Genomic DNA, 24,387 nt, shown 5'->3' with positions numbered 1-24,387 from the left:
TCCCTTAAGTACTTAGAACCCATTCCCCTTTAATCAGAAGCAGCTGTGGCCAACATGGCAGTAAGACAGAAAAACATTTCACTAGGAGACACGTTTCTGAAACAACAATTAAAGTAACTGTTGCTGTAATTCCAGTAATAAGGTTAAAATGTGTTGCTACAATTTCACTTCCCGAAACTCCATCCGTATGAGTTGTGAGTGTATCTGTGACGACCTGTCGTGCACAATGTTGCTCTAGAAATTCCTGCCTTCCGCGTGTGAAGATACTTTCTGAGTGTCTACTTTTGCAATAGGCTCCACCTAGATACCAAAATTGACGGAAGAACTGAGCCCTTGCCTTTTAACTGTATCACCACTGCTACTGTTCAATTTTTTTTTTTTTTACTGAAGTGCCTCTTTTGTTACATCTTTGTTTTGCTTTCTAATGCGTACAACAAAGTAGACTATTTTCCATTAGGAGACTGTAATTCAGTTGCACTTATTTCTTACAGAGAAATAGTATAGGAAGAAAGAAAAATGAGCATTTAGTATTTGCATGCCCATCCAAAACAAACAAAAAAAATAAAATAATTCAAATACATTTGGCTTCTTCAAGCAGTCAGGTTGGGAAATACTAGAATTAGAGGCAAGTACCTATCAAAAGGCACAGAAGAGTGTGTGTTCTATTTCACTCAAGACTCACAACGATAGTAACAGCAACATGGCTTTCTAAACATAGTTTCAAAATCTCCCATCAAAAACCACTAAGATAGGGGCTTCTAAGAAACCTACCAAAATGAAATTGGGGATATTCTCTATGGAATAAATCTCTAGAAATTTCAGGCTAGTCAGCCACTTAATATTAAATTTATGGTGGCAAGAGTAGAAATAAAGCAGCCACCCATGTCCCAAAACCAAAAATAAAACCCACACAAGTTTTTATCTATTTTATTTAGAAATAAAATAAAATGTAACATTTCATCTAGAAGCCACTGACATATGATGTGGCAAAATCAAACATGGAGAGGTGGTTTTAGCTTTCAGATTCCTCTCAAATTCAGCTTCTTTCTCTTGCACTGGAACTTTGGGCAAGCCCAGATACACCTGAGGACACATCTGTTTAAGGCAGCCGCTGGAGCTCGAGCTTATCAGCAGATGGTGCTTCAAAGACATCATCTTCAACACTTTCTTCTATTGGCTTCATTTTTGTGGAAGTTCTCAGGTAGGGAGATGTCCGGCCTGGGCCTGTCACAGTTACAGAGAAATTACGAATTAATTTTACGACATGCACCCACTACATACACCTATTTCCTGTCCTAGTTCCCTTGTGAGATGATTTTATAGTGAAGGCTTCTTTGTTATTTGACCACAGGTATCAGGAAATTCTAGATGTGGGACAGCCATGCTGCAATGAACCAGCAACATCTCCAAGGTTCAAACCCTGTGGCCAGGCACAGGCACAGTATTCTCTCCAGATTCAGGGCAAATCCTGACTTCTTGAGGTTGCCCAATGACATGCCCCTGGCAATTTTTTTCTCACTGTTACTCACCCACTAATTCTTCTCCACAAATGACACCATGAACGGCTGCCTGACGTACAAAGGGGAACCTGCACGCTTGCCTTGGCTGTGAAAGAATTCCTCAGTGTACTGGGCAAACCTCAGGTGGGTACATGATCACAGCCCTAACTGCCTTAAAAGCATGATAATGTAAAACTTAGAGAAAATATAATACCCCCATAGAGAACAACAAAATAAACAAGATTAACAGGTGAAGGTCACTTTTGACTGACAGTGATTTCATTTCTCCAAAGCAGCAATTCATAGAGCTGGCCAGAGCAGGATGCACACCATAGCTATTGCTGGTAAAACATTAAAGGGAGTTTTTGTACTCCAGAGGTAGCTGCAAGCTACCTCTATTGTTGTCAAGTTTTCAGCATGAGGGCTAAACCAGAGAACTCCCTTGACATCAGCCAAGCAGGTTTATTTTCTGTTGTTCACTCTGAAATTGCATATGCACTTGGACACTTTTTTCTCTCAGTACCTCCTTCTAGAGTTAGACCACCACAGTGGCACAAGGCTGTAAACAGCTAGCTTATGATGACCAAAAAGATTCGGTACATCTTTGAAATATCATTTGAGAAGAAAAGAGCAAGAAGTAGTGGACCCATCCGATTATTGGTATACAAGCTAAAAATTCAGATTTTCTTGAAAAAAATACTGCTAGCCATAACATACTCTTCTTGCAGGGCTATTCTTATGACTTTAGAAAAAGTTCATCAGGTATACAGTAAAGTATTCTGCTAAGGAAGCCTTTTTATGAAGGACTTCTTTGTGTTGCATAAGGAGAACAAAATACAGCTTATAGGCAAGACCAGTGGGTTATTGTATTATTGTATTTTTAAGTCACATTCACACGAACACTGTTTGGAATTAGCTTTTTAGAACTTTTATGTTGAAAAAGTATTAGAATTTTCTTTTGACATTCAAAACCTACTTTAGCTGCCATGATAAGAGATTACTCAAACACATTTTTAAGTACTGGAATTGTTAAGCACTTCTTTTCACACAGATGGGGTTTTATGGCCTAAACAAATGATGACTAGATCATTTAATTGTCTAAATCCAAGGTTTGTGGGTGCGCTTGGATACAAGTTTGACTTTGCTGGGAGACACCAACAAACTGCACTCAAAAGTGAAAGGATGCCTGAAAATACTGAGTTAGTTGTTGTTGTTGTTCTGGGTTGGGCTTTTTAGGTTTTTTATAAGTTTATTACCATTTTAGAATTGTTTTCTTCTGTTTCATAGAATCATAGAATAGTTAGGGTTGGATAGGACCTTAAGATCATCAAGTTCCAACCCCCCTGCCATGGGCAGGGACACCTCACACTAAACCGTGCCACCCAAGGCCTCGTCCAACCTGGCCTTGACCACCGCCAAGGATGGAGCATTCACAACTTCCCTGGGCAACCCATTCCAGTGCCTTTAAAAGTGTTTAGTTCTCTCCAGAAGTAAGAAGCCATAAGCCTGTGCAATAGGATCCAATATAAGCACTAGTACTGGCAAGTTATGCCCTCATTTTCTCCAAATACAAAAAACTTGTCTGCTGATGCCTCTATCCAGCATTGGCCTGGTGCTTAAGAGACTGAGTTAGACCTTGAACCCAGGCCTTCCATTCACCTCTCTAGAGGATTTGTGTCCAAATACCTATTAAAATGGCATTTCCCATGAAACCTAATCCTGCTTTTAACCACAAGCTGTGTATAACATAGGGAACACACATAATTGGATAATACCAATAAAAATGTTACTAAAACAAAACCTTTCTACATCCCTGTTTAGCTCAGAGGTTTGCAAATACAGATTCACAGACCAGCAGGTTTGAGCAATCTGAACCAAATAGCATAGAAAAAGACTGTATCACTACTAAGTATATGAATTACTATCGAGCAATAGAACTACTGAATAGAAACTAATACTGAAATGTTTCTTAAAGAACTGAAAGTCAGGTGAATCTACTCTTTTGATCAGGTTGAACTATTTCTGCTTAATTCAAATTTTGGAAAAGAGATACATCAATTTCATTTACTAATAAATTACAAACAGATGGATCATGGATATCAAGCACAAGTATCACATGATAAAGAAACCTCACTTTAATACCTTTTTGAGGATGCTCGCTGAGTTAATGTGATGTTATCAACAGAAAACATCATGCTGCAAACGACTCACTCCATAAGCATTATAGAACTCTTGTTGGTTATTTCCTTAATACAAAAGCAAACAGTTAGTTGGGCTTCTTAGTTAATTAAATGCAAAACACAGCTTTGTTAGTAGTTGTAGTTTGGGACCTAGTAATCAGTATTTTTCACCCTTTTAGTACTAAACACTTTGAAAAAATATTTATATCAGTTTCTTGATTTCAATGAGTCGAAGCTTACTGTTTGTAGCCCAGATAAAAGCAAAAATATAAATGCTCAATTTTTTAAGAATATGGAAATTAGGAGAATAAAATGAATTTGTATTTTAGTAGCCAAATAATCGTATTTGTAAAGGGAAGCTTTTGTCCACACAACAATTAATACTCTAGGAATGACAAGACAGTATTCCTGCACCAATAGGTTTCTCTTCTTAATTTCTTCTTCTAATTAAAAAAAAAAAAAAAGTTTTTTATCTCCATATGTTCCTCACTAAAACTTCTGGGGGTTTTGGATTTTGTTTGTTTGTTTTTAAATAAAGAAACGCCTGATTGCAGAAGGAGGATACAGAGACACTAAGCCTCAGCATATACCTCATCCTGAATCTTAAAAAAATGGACCAAAGTTGAAAAAACAACAGTGGTAAGGCAAATGGCAGCTTTTTTGTTCAGTTTTCCCTGTGATCTGAGAAAAAGTGTATACATGGCCACAATCCACAACGAATACAAATCTTTAAGCAGAGCTCACCTTGGTAGCAAACCCATCATTGGCAATGACAGTACCCAGGAATAACTAACAAGCTATCTTGGCAAAAAGAGAGATCAAAGCATTACAGTTCAGTGAGATAAATAACCTTTCATCAAGAATTCTTATCAACGTTTTACGGAAGTCAGAAATCTTGCATTAATCAAAATGCAAAGAAAAAACAAATGACAATATTTCCCGGGATGTATGATACACTGCTTGTACAAATAACCCGTTTGCCTCCCCAGAAGTAAGGGAACTGCTGGACTTGGGAGGCTGCCGCGCCTGTTGTTGCCAGTGGGGTGGTGGCAATGGCAGTATCAACTACACCAGCTGCTGTTGGACCAAGCAATTTCAGAATATAAAAGACATTTAAACCCCTCTTTTGGGGAAAAAACATCCCAGAAAAAATACACCAGAAAATACGGTACACAAACCAAGGAAAAGTAAACAGAGAAAAATGTATTTATCAAGTATGTGCTAAGCATGGATGCATCTTGGGAATTAATGAAATTACTGCTGAACATGTCATGCATTTAGATTACTTTTCCCAAAGCTGAAATACTGGTGTAAGTGTTTTGCTGCTAAGCCTGAAAGATAATTTTAATTTTAACTAATTGCACAAACACAGTTTTACAATTTCTTTCAGGCTTCTGAGTGTGCACATTTCTCCAAGGGCTCTTCACACAAAGGAGTGGCTTCAATTTCATTAAGCTTTGCCGTGGAACAGGTGAGAAGCCAGTTGAGAGCCTATGGGTAAAGATCAAAGAACAGATCAACACGAGAGATTTCATAGCTGGTATCTGCTACAGGCTGCCTGATCAAATAGAACAAGTAGATGGAAGCCTTCTGTAGACAACTGGATGAAGCCTCATGATCACAGGTCTTGGTACTCATGGGGAACTTTAACCACTGCAGTATCTGCTGGAAAGGCATCAGAGCTGGGATCAAGCAGTTCAGGAGATTTCTGGAGAGGGCAGCACATAGTTTCTTCACACAAGTGATCGGTGAGCCAATGAGGGAAGTTGCTCTGCTGGATCTGTCACTGATGAACAAGGAAGAACTCATCAGGGAGCTGAAGGCTGATGGCTGCAGTGTCTAGGAGTTGGTGGAGCTTAAAATACTGAGAAGTGTGCAAGACAAATAGTAGAGTTACAACCCTTGACCTGAGGACAGGGGACTGTGGCTTGCTCCGGGTTTTACTTGTCAGGAACCCGTGAGACATGGTCTACAAGGGCAAAGGGACCTGGGGACAGATGGTTGATCTTCAAGGACACCTTCTTCAAAACAGAAAGAGAGTCCATTCCAGTGTACAGAAAGTTGAGCAAGCGTGGTAAAAGGCTGGCATAGATGAACAAGAAAGTCCTGACAGAGCTCTAACACACACACACACACACACACACACACACACAAGGTAAAAGCAGGGATGAGGGGATTACAGAAATATGGCCCAAACATGCAAGGATGGAATTAGGAAAGCCAAGGCTCAGCAGGACCTGGATCTAGTAAAGTGCGACAACAAGGGCTTCTACAAATACACTGGCAACAAAAGGAGGACCATGGAAACTGAGACCATGGCTCAGTGGGGCACAAGACCTAGTGACATGGAAAAGGCTGAGATATTCAGTATCTTTTTTGCTTCAGTTTTTACTTTACAGGTTTGTTTTGAAGTCTCCTAGGTCTCTGAGTCTAATGGTAGAGACTAGGAGAGTGATGCTTGACTTACTGAAAAGCTGGACCGACTTAAGAAGCACTTAAGTCAACAGGGCATATACAAGATTGTGGAATCACATAGGCAGCATCCAAGGTACTGAGAGTTGGCTGATGCAATTGCAAGACCCCTCTCTATCATCTTGGAAAGGTCATGGCAGTCAGAAAAAAAGGCCAATGTCGTGGCCATTTTCAAGAAAAACAAGGAGAAGCACTCAGGGAACTATACCCAGGCCTATCAGCTTAATCTCAGTTGCCAGGGAAAATCATGGAGCCTGTCTTTCTGGAAGCCATGTCCAAGCACATGAAGGATGGAAAAGTGACTGGGAGCAGCCAGCATGGATGTACCATGGGCAGATTGTGCCTGACCAGTCTGACCACCTTCTGTGGTGAGATGACAAGCTCTGTGAATGAATGGAGTACAGCGGATGTTGTTTACCTGGACTGTAACATGACCCTCCACAGCCTGACATAAAACCCTTTAACCACATGGGTAAGAAATTGACTGGATACATGGATTGCAGCTTGGGTGAAAAATTCGCTGGACTGCTGAGTTCAGAGAGTGGTGAACAGCAGTACAAAACCCAGCTGGCAGTTGGTTACCAGCAGTGTCCCTTCAGGGCCAATACCAAGGCCTGTAATGTTCAATATATTGGACCTGAATGATGGGATGGAATGCACTTCTGCCAAGTTCACAGACAACAGCCAAATAGTGAGAGAAACTGCTGACAGGCCAGAGGGCAGGGTGGCTGGTCAGAACATGCCTTCAGACACCAGAGAAAAGAACTGACAGAAACCACATGAAGTTCAACAAAGGCAAACTGCTGCACATGGGACACGACAGACCTAAAAAGCAGTACAGCCTGGGCATCAACTGGATGGAGAGCAGCTTTGCAGAAACAGACCTGGGGGTCTTGGTGGAATATGAGCCAGCAGAGTGCCCCTGCAGTGAAGAAGGCCATCCATATATTGGGCCATATTAGCAAGATCATAGCCAGCAGGTCAATTTAAGAGATTAATCCCCTCTATTTGGCACTTGTGAGACAGGATCTGGAGTGCTGTGTCCAATTTTGGGCTTCCACATACAAGAAAGGCATGAACATACTGGAGCAAGTGCAGTGGAGAGCAACCAAGATGGTCAAAGCCTGGCGCACGTGACATATATGGAGAAGCTGCAAGAACTGAGCGAGTTCAGCCTTATAAACAGAAGACCCTCAGGGGACCTTACTGTTAAGGTCTGTTCTTACAGAAGACTTCCTTACAGACCTTAAGACTTTCTTACAGACCTTCTGTTCTTACAGAAGACAGAGATTGACTCTTCTCAGAGGCATGCACTAAAGAACAGAGGACAACAGTCATGAGTTATAATAAAGGAAATCTTTTTCACCATGAGGGTGGTAAGGCCCTGGAACAGGTTGCCCAGAAAAGCTGTGAAATCGTCCACCTTAGAAATATTCAAAGCTTGACTGGACATGGCCCTGAGCAACCTGCTCCAGCTGACCCTGCTTTGAACATGGGGTTGGACTACAGATCTACAGAGGTTCCTTCCAACCTCAACTGTTCTGTGATTCTAAATGTCCTTTCAGGGAGCAGAGGAGAAATACAGAAAACTATTTGAAAAACTACTGGAACTTTCATCAAACTGTATCCTAGATGTCACCCTCGTCATTCCAGCAGGGAAAACACTAGCAGGGCTTTGGCTTCCACCTATCTGGGCATGCAGCCTATACCAATGTTAAGGAGTGAAAACAGATAGGCCCTCCAAGTCTGAAGGACTTCCTAGATAAGAACTGTGAGGAACACGATGGAAAAGAGATAATTAAATTGAAAAGTCCAAAGACTTTAAAACACTTTATCTTCTTAGCAGAGAGTTTAACCATAATCAGTAACTGGCAGTGATTTTTTTCCTTTGAATTCTAATTACTAAAGAATAATATTTCCCAAATCAAAATAAACAATCCTGTATGATTCTTTCAAATCCAGTTAAACTAACTGCTTGTGGCAAATGAGAAAATTGAGCATCTTCTGTTTTTTTTTTGTTTTTTGTTCAAAAGCTGCTTTCAGAGTTCAGGTAGCTGTTGAAGTTTAGATTTGGGGGGGTTAAAAATAAACAACAGCAAAAACCCAGAAAAAAATCATTCAAAGGTTCTATAAAGGAGTAAATTCCGAGAGTAGAAGCAAAAAGGTCATACATAGTTTCTCCCCTCACTTAGCTGTTCCCTACTACTCCTGTCATACAAAAAACAGGAGAGAAGAGCCTGACAGGTTAATTGGAGATTTTCCAGGTGGCATCAAAATAATGGTTGTATACCACATTTCTCCAGACGGACAACTATCTTGTGAGGAAACACAAAGCACCAAATTGTTGAGGGCAAATGTTTTGAGTTTTTAATTTCGACAAGCACCAGTCACAGAGCAAAGAAGATACTACTGTGACAGGCACTGTACATTCACAGCTCTGCACCACTGATATAAACATTCCATATTATATCTACACATTAAAATTATGCCAAAAATTATTACAATACATGTTGGGGTTTTTGCCAGTATCTACATGAGGTAGCTTCAGTTAGTATACAAAGCCTTTGCGTCATATGAATTCCCTACAGTTAGGTCCTTCCACTTAGTTGGTGTGCAGCAGCATTCAAAAAGCTACAGTCTGCTCCCACTGAAGGCAACAGGAGTTCTGCAATCATCTCTAATGATAACCAAGCTGTGTTCAAAACTGGCACAAACTATCCTGAGCACTCACGAAGAGAGGATGCAGAGGAAGTCCCGCGAAGAAACATCTGCAAGCCATCCTCACTGTCACTGGTACTGGCCATACTGTTTCTCATCTGCATCACAGAGAGCTGTGAGCAAAGACTAGGCTGTCGATCAATTTTTTTTGAAGCCTAAAAAAAGGAAACAATTATAATTTTAAAAAAGGTATCAAGCAACTTAAAATTGAAATTACAAATATTTCCTCTGTAGTAGATGCTCTGGCCTCAGCTATGACTATTTATGGATCAAGAAACTGGTTAGAGCAGAAGATTCTATGAAGAGTACATTGATTTAGATGAAAATAGAAGATGCTGGTAATACACTGGCACTAGAGCATTGGCAAGCACGAACCCTTAGGTTAATTATTCAATTTTAATTCTGTTTTGCACTGGACTTTTCATGTACTGTCCTACAAAAAGGTTGATTTTTATTATTTTGGTAATTCATTATTTAGATATGATGCTCTGCAATTAAAATACAGCCTTTATGATAAGCCTGGACCTCCTTGAGAAACAAACCAGCATGCTATATATAGAGTTTAGCAATTATGTCTTAACTGAAATTTGTTAACTTTTCTGGCTTTTCATTTCATCGTGTCATTCCTTCCTAGTAGATGATCACTTGGCTCTTGATTTTACTGAAGACAGATTAAATGCATCACATGAACATTATCCTCTGCTGCGAAAATGGTCTCAGGAGCTTCCATTTGCTTTGAGTAGGCTTTCTGAGAAGTCTTTTACTATAATATTTATACAGAACCATACATTGTACCCTGCTAAGTATTACTGCAAGTCAGAATGCTATTTTAGGTACGTGAAGGCAGTAATGAATGACAAGGGCATCACGGATAATTCCACTTTATTGAATTTTAGAAGTAAGGAATTGCCATCCTATTTCATGTGGAGAGGAATGACAATTTTCTGAACAGCAGTGAAAATCTACCTGAGGTAGGATAAAAATCACAAGGTTCCTTACAAATAAAAGGATGCTTTTTGGATTTCCAATACAATGAATTTATATTCTTATCTTTTTATTATCATCTTGATTATGAACAACCTATACTGAATTTTAGTTGTTCTCTCGCACGCCCCCCGTGTACAGAAGTCAACCACAGAATTTTCTTTTGAGATTGTCAGGAGTTAGAAAGCATTACAGACATCAGTAATACGTATATTTGACAATGAAGCCTGTGAGAAGTGACATGTGCATAGAGTGCTGGCAATGGGGAAGTGAAGGAGAATTTGTCCTATGTTTTGTAGGAAGGGCTTGTGCAACTGGATTTTCATTTGAGGAAGAATACAATGGTACTACAAATTTCCCAAATACTCGCTCTTAATTTTTATAACTCATTTTCAAAAGTTACTGTGATAAAACAGTTACAATAATCTTAAATTCATGTGAATATTGTCATTAAAAATAAAAACTGGTAAATTTACAACTTTACAGAAACAACTATTTAACATACATATATAATTATGGGCAGTCTGATGAGATGGATTTTTGCTCCGAGTTAGTGTGAGTTAGATCAATACTGACAGAATATCAAAATACTGTATTACAAAATTATAAAACTTTTCCTAAATGATAGTGAAAGTTTTTCAAATAATTTTTATATAAGAACCCTACAGCCACTATATAAATAATAATAACAAAAAACCCAAGCAAAACCACCATCAGCCAAGTTACCATTCAAATCTTGAAAAGCCATGTAACTAAGTAAAAAGATAAAATGAAAATAAAGCAAGATAATTGATCTATCCATGACTACACCCAGGCCACTTACTATGACACCTAAACCACACTACCTCTACATGCAAAGAAGAATGAGTTATATTGAGACCACTGAATATTTTACATGCAATTATATTTTATATGTAATTATATTTTATATGTATATACTTGTTGGAACAAGTCCAGAGGAGGGCCACGAGGATGATCATGGGGCTGGAGCACCTCTTGTATGGAGACAGGCTGAGAAAGTTGGGGCTGTTCAGCCTGGAGAAGAGAAGGCTGCGTGGAGACCTCATAGCAGCCTTCCAGTATCTGAAGGGGCCTATAAGGATGCTGGGGAGGGACTCTTCATCAGGGACTGTAGTGACAGGACAAAGGGTAACGGGTTAAAACTTAGAAAGGGGAAGTTTAGATTGGATCTAAGGAAGAAATTCTTTACTGAGAGGGTGGTGAGGCACTGGAATGGGTTGCCCAGGGAGGTTGTGAATGCTCCATCCTTGGCGGTGTTCAAGGCCAGGTTGGGCAAAACTTTGGGTGTCATGGTTTAGTGCGGGGTGTCCCTGCCCATGGCAGGGGGCTTGGAACTAGATGATCTTAAGGTCTTTTCCAACCCTAACTATCCTATGATTCTATATTTATCTGTATTATATTATTTGAATTAAATAATTTATTAGAGTATATTTATTATCACCTTATATGTATTTATTATGTCTTCATATGTGTTTATATTTTTTATATCTGTATCTCATGCCCCCTTCCACTAACTGCATCATATCAACTTATTGTGGATATGCAAGCAAATTCTTGAAGAAAAAAACCCCAAAGGTTCTTTGTCCAAAGGCACCCATTTGTTAATGAGAAAGGATATCCAGGATGAAGCACCTATGCCATCATGTCTCCTAGCTGGCTAGAAATATTTGCACTAGCCAATCAGTTCTGAATCTCTGTTATTAATCTTTCTTGCACATTACTGTGCTAACCTTAACCAATATTGCTGCTAACAGAAATACTGCACTCATACTTTGGCACTAAAAGACAGCAAGTGTGAATTCAGTAGCTGATAGCAGCAGGTTAAAAGAAGGTGCTTTCAGAAGATCTAAAATTGAAATAACAATAAATTTGTGTATAGGAGGAAAATTCCCAAACAAAACTTCAGTTGCTTACCTTGTCATTTAAGGTTGGGTCATTCAACGAATAGAGTTTATTTGTAATATCTTTGCCAATAAGATACTTAAAGATCTCATAAAGAAATGGCTCAGATTCCAGAAAATAAGTCAGCCTTTCCCTGGACCAGCACAGGAACTTGCAGTTATCGTCTGCAATAATGGTGACCTGAGAAAATACATGCTCAGAATTAGCACATTTAAAAATGTTTTAAAATTAGCATATTTAAATATGCTTTAAAATAAGTTATACCATTTTATTTGTGCCTGCAGTTACAATAACTCTTAAAGCATAAAAACATTTTGGTATTCCTTAGAACACGATATTACTTTTACAAATGTAAAACAGCTCAGATATTTATTATCATCATATTTTTAACTGATAAGCTTGGCCAGTTTGTTTTTCAGAAAACCTGGGGGCACATAACAGGGGAAAATCTCTCATAAATGTAAAAGCATTTATTTCAGAGAAGATTTACATATAAAGTCAGTCCTACAGTGATGACGCTGCTTTCATCCCAAAAGGCCTATATGTTGCTTGGTTTTGCTTTACATTGCTGTCACCAAACAGGAGTAACCAGTATAATCCAAAGGTCTCCATCAAAGAGTTTTTAGTGAGTTAAAAATATCTTTTCTCTTCATTGTTAACCCTGCTGATCCCACAAGTAACACCTTCTAGCAGTTGAGCTAAGGCTCCATTAGCTCAGTTACTGATAACTCAGCTATTGATAGTTACAGAGGAGCTTCTACCCTTTGCAGGGAGGCTGGACCCAGCTCCATCACCTCGTGCTGGCGAAGGACAATGGCACTTGGTAACCTGCACCACTCAGTGATCCCAAACAGCATGTTTTGCAATGGGATGACAGTCACCTACGAAGAAATCAGGTGCTCTCTGCTATGACAAACTAACTTTACCTTCAAAAAAATTAAAAATATATAAAGGCTAAGAAATAATGAAAAATGTATCCATGGATTTTAACTTCATGGTCTGTAATATAAGCACACAGGCTGAAAAAGAATATGCCAGCATTGCCAGCAGATGGGGTGCTTAAGATCAAATCCGTGTCCTCTTGCAATGGCAACACTGACAGTGTTTATATGAGTAGAACTCAGAGTGAAAGATGTACACTGCACCAGATTATAATAATGTTTGAGGCAGGCAGAAGTTCAGGCATGAGCATTTTCCCTTCACAGGGATCAATTTGTATCCCATTGCTTACAAGAGAAACAGGCTGTGCCAAGAGGACGCCTCACTGCTGAGAAATGAGTATGTCTGGACAATTCTTTCTCCTTGGCATTAAGCCTATTATTTGGCTGGAACATACGACATCAATCACTGATTTCAGACTCTACATTGCTCTCCCTCTCCTTCTGCCAGGGTACCAGGGTAGATCTAACCCAGTCAGCCACAGTCTGGTCATTATTGCACATACCCAGTTCAAGAACATAATCGTAAGATGTAGCAAACCAGCCATTTCAGTGCTATGGGAAAAAAACTTCTTTAATACTATTTTTTCCCCACAACCTACAGTACAATATATCCTAATTACACTGTTAGAAACATATACCCTTAATGCTCCCCATACAAATATTTTTTTTCAAAATAGTGTGATTTCTTTCAGCTATGTTACTTTAACAGCCTTCAAAAGGACAGAATCATGAATATGTTTAGATAAATACCAATTTCAAACTCCTAGTGACTGAATTTTTAGTCTTTCATTTTAGTAACACCAAATATTACAACAATTATTTTTCCTTTTCAGTTTTTGAACCACTGATGATATAGTTTTACTGGAAAAAGAGACAATGTAAGCAATCTCTTATATTGTTTGTCCTGAGTAATCTCTTAACACAATATAAACTTGGAAACATTAAAAGGGAACGGAACACCAAAAGCCAGACTGCTCAGCAAACACCATCACAATACTGTTTTGCAGCATTTAATTTTAAAAGTTATTCTTGAAACAATCTATCATAAAATACCAGTGCTAGAAAGCTACCAGAACTACACTAGTCAAATAGTTGATCAAATTTATACTCTGTTTTTAACGATCTCATCAGCTCATAACCAATGGTGTTTAAACCGAAGTGTACCTGGAATTTCTCACCCCGGTTCATCTGCGTTGATCGAAATTCAGGAGAATCTATAAAGGCACAGGGGTAAATATTATGCAGAAAATGCCCTCGATAAGACACCTTCATTCTGGAAATAAAAATGCATGAAGCAACATTTTAAAGTCATGGAGATTGATTCACTTAATCTAAATTTGGATATGATTATTGATGATGGTAAAACGGTAGGTAACAAGCAAAAATATGTTCATCTTCTGGAATATCAGCCCCAGAGCTACCCTGTTTTCTACCTAAACCTTCACTAATTCCAAGCAGAACCAACTGCCAGCCAGTTCAAGTTGCTGAACATGGTGTATATCCTCAGAACATTACTATTGAAAATGAAAGACTCCTGCAGGTTTTGCTATCAAGGCAGACCAGAATCAGGCTTCCTTTAGATAACTAGCTTTACAGTAATGAGCAGCTGATCATTTCAAAAGAAAAACTACGAAGCCTGACATATGAAGCTGCTGTCAACAGAAACTGATTAAAATATTGGCCAGAACTTAGCAAGAACTTCAAGATTACTGCCTGGCCATGGGCATTTATTTTACTCTTTCTCACCTGGGTCCTGTCAGCCTCTCGGCAGTGCACCTGCCTCTCTCTGCTTGTATGTGCACGTGCAATGAATCAATCCCAATAGGCCTGTTGTTTTAAAGTCTACTGGAAGGATATTTTTTTTCCCTTCCTCATCCACAACATTTTTTAACCTTGAAACCTGAGAATGCACTGAGATGATGAATTAGATATCTAAGACTCAAACAGATCTCTAGCTTGTCTTGGAATACACTGCCTTTGGTATTCTACAAATATAATTCTGACTAAAATCCATGCAGCTGCACACACAAATGGAGACATAATACGCTGCCAGTAAGAGACATCACTGTAATTTGAAAACAGTGTCACAAAATAGTCTATACCAATAGACGATTTGGCTATAGATTATTTGGCTACAGACCATCATTCACTAAAACCAGTAACACTAAAAAAGCTAACAAACCCCCCAATAATTTTCTAATCTATTCAACACAAAGCATAAGACTGTACCCAAGCTTTATAGAACCTACTTCCCCTTCAGCAGGATGCTTAGCCTATCATCAACTGATGTTTTATCTTCTGCAGCATAGGCTTGACCTGTCTTTAAAGTCTGAATGTTGCAGAATTGTCCAGTTAATTTTCGGAAGAGCTCTGGAGGCACATGGAGAGGTTCAAACATTCTCTTGTAAAGGCTGCTAAGCTCCTTCTCTATCTTGATCTAGAATGCAAAATTAAGACATCAAAAAACACAGATGCACTAGTTAAAAAGGGTAAGACTGGATGCATGCTTTAGTTGCTATGTTTGAGGAACATCTTTGTCTTTGTTATGTTTAGACAAGGGAAGAAGTGGTAAACGTGTGACATCTATCCACAAACACTGCCTATGACAGTGACCAAAACCTTATCTAAAACTAGCCAAGCTGGCACACTGGTGCTTCAAAATGCTGTTCCATCCAAGTGACACATTAAATCAGACACAAGAAGTCTTCTGAGACTTCTGTTGATGTAACAGCAAATAGGACTTGGCCCAGAATTACACAGGGAAAATAAAAGCAGGTTACCCGCATTTTTCACACCACATGCACACCTCATTCTGGCTACTTCTCTCAGGCTCTTCTGGAGTCCCTTTCATCCCTGAGCTTCTTGGCTTACTTGCAGTAGAAAAGCAAGTCCTAAAAGCCAAACCCATCATACTGAAACCACACGTGATGAGTGAGACAAAAAAACATTGCCAGCTGAACATCCCACATCTAGGAGCCCACCCAAACTCCAGCACAGGCAATGAGGGAAAGGATGTTGGCTGAAATCCCAAGCCTGTAAGTCTTTCCTGAATGAAAGCAGCAGGGAATGAGACAGTGTCCTAGCCTCCCTGAAAGCAGAGGCAGCCTGAACAAAGTCTGCATATTTGCTGGGAGGAAAACAAATGGGAAAAATAAGCATCAGATAATGAAAAGATAAAACATATACAGAACAGAAAATAAGGAAAAACAACCAAGAAAAAAGGCAAGAAAGAAGAAAAAGAGTCACCACTTCAACAAATGAGACTATTCCAAGTTTATACCATTTCCTAGATTGTTTTGCATTTTAATATTAAAACCAGAGGAGCAGAGAAGGAGGCAGCACAGGAACCCAGGAGTCACTTCTGGTTACCTTGTGTCTGGAAGAAGTGGCAAATCTTGAATGATCATGGGAAGCCTTAGGCTGTCTGAGGCCCATGTAAGCTTCAATCTGTCGGGTACCTACTACTCCCTCCTCAGGAGAGCACTATAGGGTGAAAATACTTGTCTTTTACCCCTAATGGATACATGTATTCCACATCAAACATCCTCCCTTTAGCTCTTCTCAGTAGAATCACATGTGTGTGCAAAACAGTACAACAAGCATAGTGGAAAGTTTTTTGAGGTTTCCTTGTTACATTTCAAGTTTATTTAGATATAGAACAAACTGAGCTGAAGCAGAAACTTTCTGGATGTGTGGAATCATATCTGGAGCATTTCACAGACAGCCTCAGTCACTGGATGTGGTCCATCCCACATATGGGCCACTGAACACCATGGGAATCACTCTGAAAGTGACAATCCTGTGGGCAGAGATGGTGGGTTAATCCCACAGAAATGGCATACAGTTCATTATTAAATTTCTAAACGTGAGAGAGGAGGCTGCTTTTGTGACCTTGCTGTTATTTTTATTCAGCTGTTATTACTATTCAGCCTTTAAATTTCCACAAAAGCTCAACAAAAGGATATCCCAAACCTGCAGACTTCACTTTTTACCCAGACAGCCTCAAATTATGAAAGCTGGAAGCAAGTTTATGAACCACTGTGATTTTTATGCAACCCCTGTGTGGAACACACACAGATACCTGTTTTCAAGGGCTTAACATGTAAAATTCTTGTAAGAGAGCTCCTGAAAACTTTCTTTTCCATACACATATCCAAACTTACTGTTAACTTTGTGCGCAGTATCTCTGTACCTTTACCGCCTACAACTGTATTAAAGTGTTGATTTTTTTTGTTTCAACAAGCATCAATAAGATGTGAATTGCTGCCTCCTCAAAAAATTCAAATGACCATTTAATTACTCTATCATCATTTTGTAACATGTCTCCATACTCCTATAAATTCACCTCTGCCCCAGAAATGGCATCAGGACCAAAGAGGGCTAGAATATAAACATTTAGACAAGGTTAACAATAAAGCTACAGAATCCCAGCATGACTGAGGTTGGAAAGGACCTCTGGAGGTAACTTATCCATACCCCTCTTCAGGCAAGGTCACCTACAGCAAAGTTGCCCAGGTCCATGTCCAGATGGCTTCTGAATATTCTGAAGGATGGAGACTCCATAACATCTCTGGGCAACCTGTGCCAGTGCTCAGTCACCCTCACAGCAAAACAAAAACTTTTTCCTCATGTTCAGACAGACTCTCCTGTGTCTCAGTTTGTGCCCATTGCTCCTGGTCCTGTCACTGGGCACCACTGACAAGAGCCTGGCTCTGTCCTCTTTACACCTTCCCTTCAGGTATTTATACACATTTATAAGATGCCCCAAGCCATCTCTTCTTCAGGCTGAACAGTCCTGCTCTCCTCACAGGAGAGATGCTTCAGCCCCTTAATTATCTTCATGGCTCTTCAATAGGCTTTCTCTAGTTAAGTCCAGGTCTCTTTTTCTACTGGAAAAGCCCAGACATGCACACAGCAGTCCAGATATATCTCACCAGTGCTAAGCAAAAGGGGAGGATCACCTCCCCTGACTTGCTGGCAAAGCTTTTCCTAATGCAGCCCAGGGTACTATTGCCTCTCTTCATTGCAAGGACACAGTGCTGGCTCAGGTTCAACTTGCTCACCAGGACTGGCAGGTCCTTTTCTGTGAATCTACTTTACAGCTGGTCAGTCCCTGGCATGTGCTGGTGCATGTGGTTGTTCCTCCATTAGTGAAGGATTGTGCACTTGTTGAACTTCATGAGATTCCTGCTGGCCCATTTCTCCAGTCTGCTCAGGTCCCTTTAGATGGCTTCCCAACCTTCTGGTCTATCAGCCACTCCTCCCAGTTTTGTGTCATTAGGGTATGCATCTGCCAGATCATTAATGAAGATGTCAAACAGATCTGGCGTTGACCCCTTGTCGTGGTTTAAGCCCCGGCTGTAAATTAGAACCACGCAGTCTACTTCCCCCCCCACCCCCCAGAGGGATGGGGAGAAGAATCTAAAGAATGTAACTCCCACGGGTTGAGATAAAGACAGTTCAGTAACTCAGGTATAACACAAATCACTACTGCTGCCACCAATAATAATAATGATAAGAGAAATAACAAGGGAAGAGAATACGATACCGCCCGCTGGAAAACAGCCTGACAGAAAAGAGGACGTGCCCTTCTGGGTAGCTCCCAGTTACATCCCCCGGCATGACGTGCTGTGGTATGGAATACCTCTTTGGCTAGTTTGGGTCAGGTGTCCTGCCCCTGCTTCCTCCCAGCTTCTCCTCCTCCCTGGCAGAGCATGAGACTCACAAAGTCCTTGGTCAGTCTAAACATCGGTGTTATCAGCTCTGTTCCCAGGCCGAAAGTCAAAAACACAGTGCTGCAACAGCTACTAAGAAGGAGAAAAAATGACTGCTACTGCTGAACCCAGGACACCCCTAAGCTACACTGCTAGTGTATGCACCACACACTAGGATCCACAGTACACACCTACAACTAGACTTCATACCCTGACTACCATGCTCAGCCCGGCCATTCAATCAGTTTTCTGTGTCCACATCCAGCCCGTACTTCCACAGCTTCTCTGAGAGGACTTTATGGGAGATAGTGTTGAAAGCTTTACTGAAATTCAGGTAGACAATATTCACCACTCTCCTGTCACCTGTCCTGAAAGTCATTTAATTGTAGAATGTCAACAGGTTGGTTAAACATGACTTCTCATTGGTGAGTCCATGCTGACTGCTCCCAATTACCTTCTTGTCCTTCATGTGCAATGAAATGGTTTCCAGGATTAGTGATTTCATCACCTTCTCAGGGACTGAGGTGGGTTGGCAGGTCCCTGGGTCTTCCTTCTTGTCCTCCTTTAAGGAGGAAGTGGCATTGGCTTTCCTTCACTCCTGGTCACTTCCATTGTTCAATGATTATCAGGAATGGCCTCACAGTGGACATCAGGATTTGCAGGTACCTGCATTCAGGGCTCATGGACTTACATATGCCCAGTGTGTCACCTGACCTGAAGTTACACTGGTTTCCCACTGAATCAATTACTAATTCAATCTTACACTAGTGACTACATTTATATGAAACCCAGGTTTTTAATTTCCTGTATGTTCCTTATGCCACCTTCTTTAACACCTCAGAGGACATCTACATGGACAAAACAATGACTAAATTTAAACTGATGAGAGAAATTGTATTGTGTTGGGGATTGCCCTAAAGTGTTTGATTTCAAAACACAATTCATATACCTGTGAAGTCAAACACATCTAACCTTTTGCCAGCAGCTTCTTCTCCCTCATTTTTCACAGCTGTACCAATTTAATTTGCACCTCTTTCTTTGAGTTACAGTGGTCGTATATAGAAAGATAAATTCCTTTCTCAGATGAATATTTAAATAGGTCACAAGACTCCTGAATCCAAAACAATGCATACAGACATGAGGGCAGGATTTGGCCCTGGAGCACTAATGCAATCCCTTTACTAGTGCGTAATTCAGGTTTCATGATCTTCCTCTAATGTGTAATACTTAAATGAGAAAGCAGGCATAACCACTTTTGTAAAGTATGATCAGGTTGGACACCACGGATAAGCTTTAGTTGGTCTCCCTCATAATGGGCTATTCACCCCTTGCAAGTGCAGCTGACTGCTCCTCCACTCATGCCTGTGGGTCATATACCAAATGAGCCATAAGGGTAGGTGTAATGTTTTGTTCAGCAGTGGTTGAAATATTCTGTGGTGCTGCCAGAGCTTCGAGTTAGAGCTCTGTAGAGACACTGATTAGGCTTTTGCAGCTTCCACTCAGACTAAAAAAGCCAAATCTGTGATGCTCTAAGTAGTCAAGACCACAGAAATTATCTTCTGGCCAGGAAAGAAACTCACTGCTATTCTGCATGCTCCATTTAATAAAATAAATAATTAAAACATGAACACATCAATTATTCATTTTGAAATATGACTAACTTGTGATTATTCTTCATTGCTTTCTTTCCTTAAAAATGTAATTTGTGAGGATGTCTAAATAAAGCTCATTTTGAGATAGGCAATACAATAGTTGCAGACAAAAAATCTCATTCAGAATGAGTTCTTGAGATCTTCTTTCCCCCCTTCTCTAGCTTTCTATAGGAAAAGCACTTAAAAACAGCCTTCAAGCTCATAATAAACAGAATGTGTAAGACAGCTAAAATGCATTACTACCAGGCATGAAAAAGACATGGCATCACTTGAAGTAAGCTTGTTGATTATAGTCTGAAACAAAGAAATTCATATATTGTTTCAGATATCATATTATCCTGTTTCCATATAATTTCAGCTGTTATTTAAATCCACATAATTTACTAGCTATATAGAACTCAGTTTTCAGAGAAGCTGAGTACCCACAGTTCCCAGACCACACCTGCAATGGCAGGAATACAAACCTTTTGATAGCCAGACTCCAGTTCTCCATTCTTTTCCAGTTTAGATTGGTATGAACCAATTTGATTTTTTTTTCCTTATACTGCTAGAGAGCAGCAATGAAGTGTATCTCACCTATGACTGTAGCACTAGGTTAATAATTTACAATGTTTGTGGAGGCTTGTTTTCTAGCCACTGAAGAAGGATAGCACTGTCACATCTTAAACAGATATTGAGTGGGTGGGTTGAATCACTCTGGATGGAGATGGATGAAATGAAACAAGATTATTCCAATTCCTATTTCATGATGTAAAGCTACTGTCACAGAAGCAGAGACCACAAAGAGTTATTTGTACTCTTTGAAAGTACACTTAATTGTTATACTTGAGTATTATATGCTTCTTCTTAGAGGCCTTTCATTTCTGGGAGCACTCTTGTCCTTAACAAAGTAGTGTTTCAGGACAAGTATCAGAATATGACTGAGACTACCTCAGAAAACAGCCAATGCCTATGTAGAGAACTTCCCAGTTAAAACTATTTGATATTCCTCCTACACTTTACTGTTTCTATTTCCTGCACATTTCTGTCTTTAGGAAGCAGCTCAACATTGCAGAAAATGAAGAAAAAGAGAGATTCAGTAAAGGCATCTGCGGTGGTGATTTCATGATTTTACTTTGTTCTCTATCCAAAATAAGTGAGATTGTCAAGGCTTAGTCATTTAATTTTTACAGTCAACAGAACTGACATTTGGTTTAAGACTGATTCCTTCTAGTAGAAACTCCAGTCTCACCAGAAGGAGCATCTGGGAAGTTTTCACATGGAAGACTGTTCCTGCAAACTCACTCATTCCATTCAAGAACTGGTGTATAAAGCTGGGGTCATTGATCTGCACTATGCCGATGCTGAAAGCTTTACCACCACAGAAAGGTATTTCGTAAGAGCAGTGTGAACATCTATGAAGGTCAGGTTTAAATGGCTATGACCTATGTGCCAGAGAGGTTTTACCTGGCCAAACAGGAAAGAGGAAACTTAAAATTCAACTATGCCAATTTTGCTGTTCATGAAATTGGTGGAACACCATATTTTGATCATAGTGGGATGTGCAGAGTCAACATATACATATAGGAAACTCTCTTAAATATAGTTCTGTCCAAATTATGTGCCTTGAATAAAAGTTGTGAAGGAAAAAAAACATAAAAACCCACCACTTATCATACACTATGTTTCTTTTCAGGTCTTTGTGAAAAAAAAAAAAAAATCTTTGTGTATCATCTCATTGTTGGACAGTGAGCTGAGAACTAAAACTGAAAAGGCACTAGTGTTAAGGTTTGCTCTGGGGTATTAAAAAAAACCCAAAAGACAACCCAATTTAATGGTAATTGCATCAACTATTACATATTGCACCAATTAAAATAGTATAGTATTTTTCATGTAATGTTCATAAATACTGTAATTTATTAAACTTACTGGAAATAAAGTTACTGAAATTATTATAGGTCTTAATATACAAAGAAACACCACCAGGTGGCTAGTCTATTAGAACTAATTCTTGGCTAAGCTTTAAGTTGTAAAGGTCAGGTAGCCCTGAAGATGGAAACCTTTGAGTGAATCTGTGCTTCATACTGGAGGAACACCACTGTAGGTAGAACCCTTCCTTTGTTAACACATGTACTCAAGTAGACGTACCCAATTTATCAAATTGTTGCAGACAGATGCAATTTAACCTTTAGCCTCTTTTTATATGCTGTTCTTGCCTCCTGGAGTTTGTTCTGCAGTTGTTTTTAGCCATACTGGTAAAGAGTTCAGCCTTTCTATCATCTTTTTTTAATTTCCTTCACATTCTTCTTCCTTTGACAGCTTGCTCTGGCTCTGCTTAATTTGAAATCCTTAACTTACACAGCATTTGAAAAGATGATGATGTGGATGAAGTTGCCAAGCCATTATCCATAATATTTGAGAAGTCATGGCAGTCCAGTGAAGTTCCCACTGACTGGAAAAGGGGCAATAGAACCTCCATTTTTAAAAAGAGGGTAGATTTAGGTTAGATATTAGGAAAAAATTCTTCACTGTGAGGGTGGTAAGAAACTGAAAGAGGTTGCTCAGAGAAGCCGTGCCTGCCCCATCCCTGGCCATGTTCAAGGCCAGGTTGGACGGCAATTGAAGCAACCTGGTCTAATGGAAGGTGTCCCTGCTCATGGCAGGGGGGTTGGAACTGGATGATCTTTACAGTCCCTTCCAACCACCAATTCTATGATTTTATGTCCACCAAAGTCTATTTCCCTACTCTTCCTCTACCATTCTCTGCCTATAATTCTAGTTCATTCTGTATAATATCTGTTGTTTCACACCACATGTGTGTGGTGCACAGTGTTGCACACCACGATTCTGCTATGGTTACACAGCCAGTGGGAAAGGGCTACAGAAATGGAAATGGAGAGCAAAGTTAAAGGCAGAACATCCCGTCCTCCCTCTCTACAGGTAATTTTCTACCAACTTTGGCAACGGACAGTTTATCAGTGAAGTTTCATGACCTTATATAATTCCTCCTTTTTAACCTCCCACCTATAGAGTACTTCACCCACTTCTACCACTTATCCTAACTCCTATAAATAATTCTGCTAACAAATTTACTACAGGATTTACTGAAAACAGCTGGCACTTTAACAGAATAAAGTCTATATCATAATGCTAACATAGTTTTTAATACACAACTGCAAACATTGTGTCCTCTTCCCAAGATACTCCTTCATTCTCCAATAACCTTCTATTTAGATTTTTGGAAAGAGTTGGATGGGTATGAACCCAAGGATCATTACCCATATTCTAAGGACACATTCCACAACTCATTTTCAAAAATACAAGTTCCCGACGACTGGAAAAAGGGAAATATAACCCCCATTTTCAAGAAGGGGAAAATGGATGACCCGGGGAATTACAGACCAGTCAGTCTCACCTCTGTGCCTGAGAAAATCTTGGAGCAGATTCTCCTGGAAGGCATGCTAAGGCACATGAAAAACAAGGAGGTGCTTGGTGACAGCCAGCATGGCTTCACTAAGGGGAAATCCTGCCTGACCAATTTGCTGGCCTTCTATGATGGGGCTACGAAACTGATGGACAGGGGCACAGCAGTTGATGTCATCTACCTGGACTTGTGCAAAGCGTTTGACACTGTCCCACATGACATCCTTGTCTCTAAATTGGAGAGACATCAATTTGATGGGTGGATCACTCGGTGGATACAGAACTGGCCGGATGGCTGCATGCAAAGAGTTGTGGTCAATGGCTCGATATCCTGCTGGGTCTCCAGCCGGTAATGAGTGGTGTCCCTCAGGGGTCGGTGTTGGGACCGGTCTTGTTCAACATCTTTGTCGGTGACATGGACAGGGGGACTGAGTGCACCCTCAGTAAGTTTGCTGATGACACCAAGCTGTGTGGTTCGGTTGATATGCTGGAGGGAAGGGATGCCATCCAGAGGGACCTTGACATGCTTGTGAGGTGGGCTGATGACAACCTGATGAAGTTTAACCATGCCAAGTGCAAGGTCCTACACCTGGGTCGGAGCAATCCCAGGCACAGGTACAGGTTGGGCAGAGAAGAGATTCAGAGCAGCCCTAAGGAGAAGGACTTGGGGGTGTTGGTCGATGAAAAAACGAGCCGGCAGTGTGCGCTCGCAGCCCAGAAAGCCAACCATATCCTGGGCTGCATCAAGAGGAGCGTGACCAGCAGGTCGAAGGAGGTGATCCTGCCCCTCTGCTCTGCTCTTGTGAGACCTCACTTGGAGTACTGTGTGCAGTTCTGGTGTCCTCAACATAAAAAGGACATGGAACTGTTGGAACAAGTCCAGAGGAGGGCCACAAGGATGA

At 40.2% G+C, this 24,387-nt stretch overlaps 1 protein-coding gene across 1 annotated transcript in view; it reads right to left on the bottom strand.

Moving 5' to 3' along the window:
- Window positions 1-1,099: 1,099 nt before the first annotated feature.
- POPDC1 (popeye domain cAMP effector 1) overlaps window positions 1,100-24,387 on the bottom strand; it is a gene marked incomplete at both ends in the record, with an annotated part of 28,307 nt that continues 5,019 nt past the window's right edge. The window contains 5 exons of the mRNA XM_080616540.1: window positions 1,100-1,224; window positions 8,883-9,024; window positions 11,789-11,956; window positions 13,882-13,990; window positions 14,967-15,154. Of these exons, the coding sequence (XP_080472666.1) occupies window positions 1,100-1,224; window positions 8,883-9,024; window positions 11,789-11,956; window positions 13,882-13,990; window positions 14,967-15,154 (732 nt within the window). The remainder of the gene's footprint in view (window positions 1,225-8,882; window positions 9,025-11,788; window positions 11,957-13,881; window positions 13,991-14,966; window positions 15,155-24,387) is intronic.

The sequence above is a fragment of the Psittacula echo genome, assembly GCF_963264785.1.
Source record: "Psittacula echo genome assembly, chromosome: 4".
Lineage (NCBI taxonomy): Eukaryota > Metazoa > Chordata > Aves > Psittaciformes > Psittacidae > Psittacula > Psittacula echo.
The sequence above is the reverse complement of the archived record's forward strand: the minus strand, read 5'-3'. Positions and strand labels throughout refer to the sequence as shown.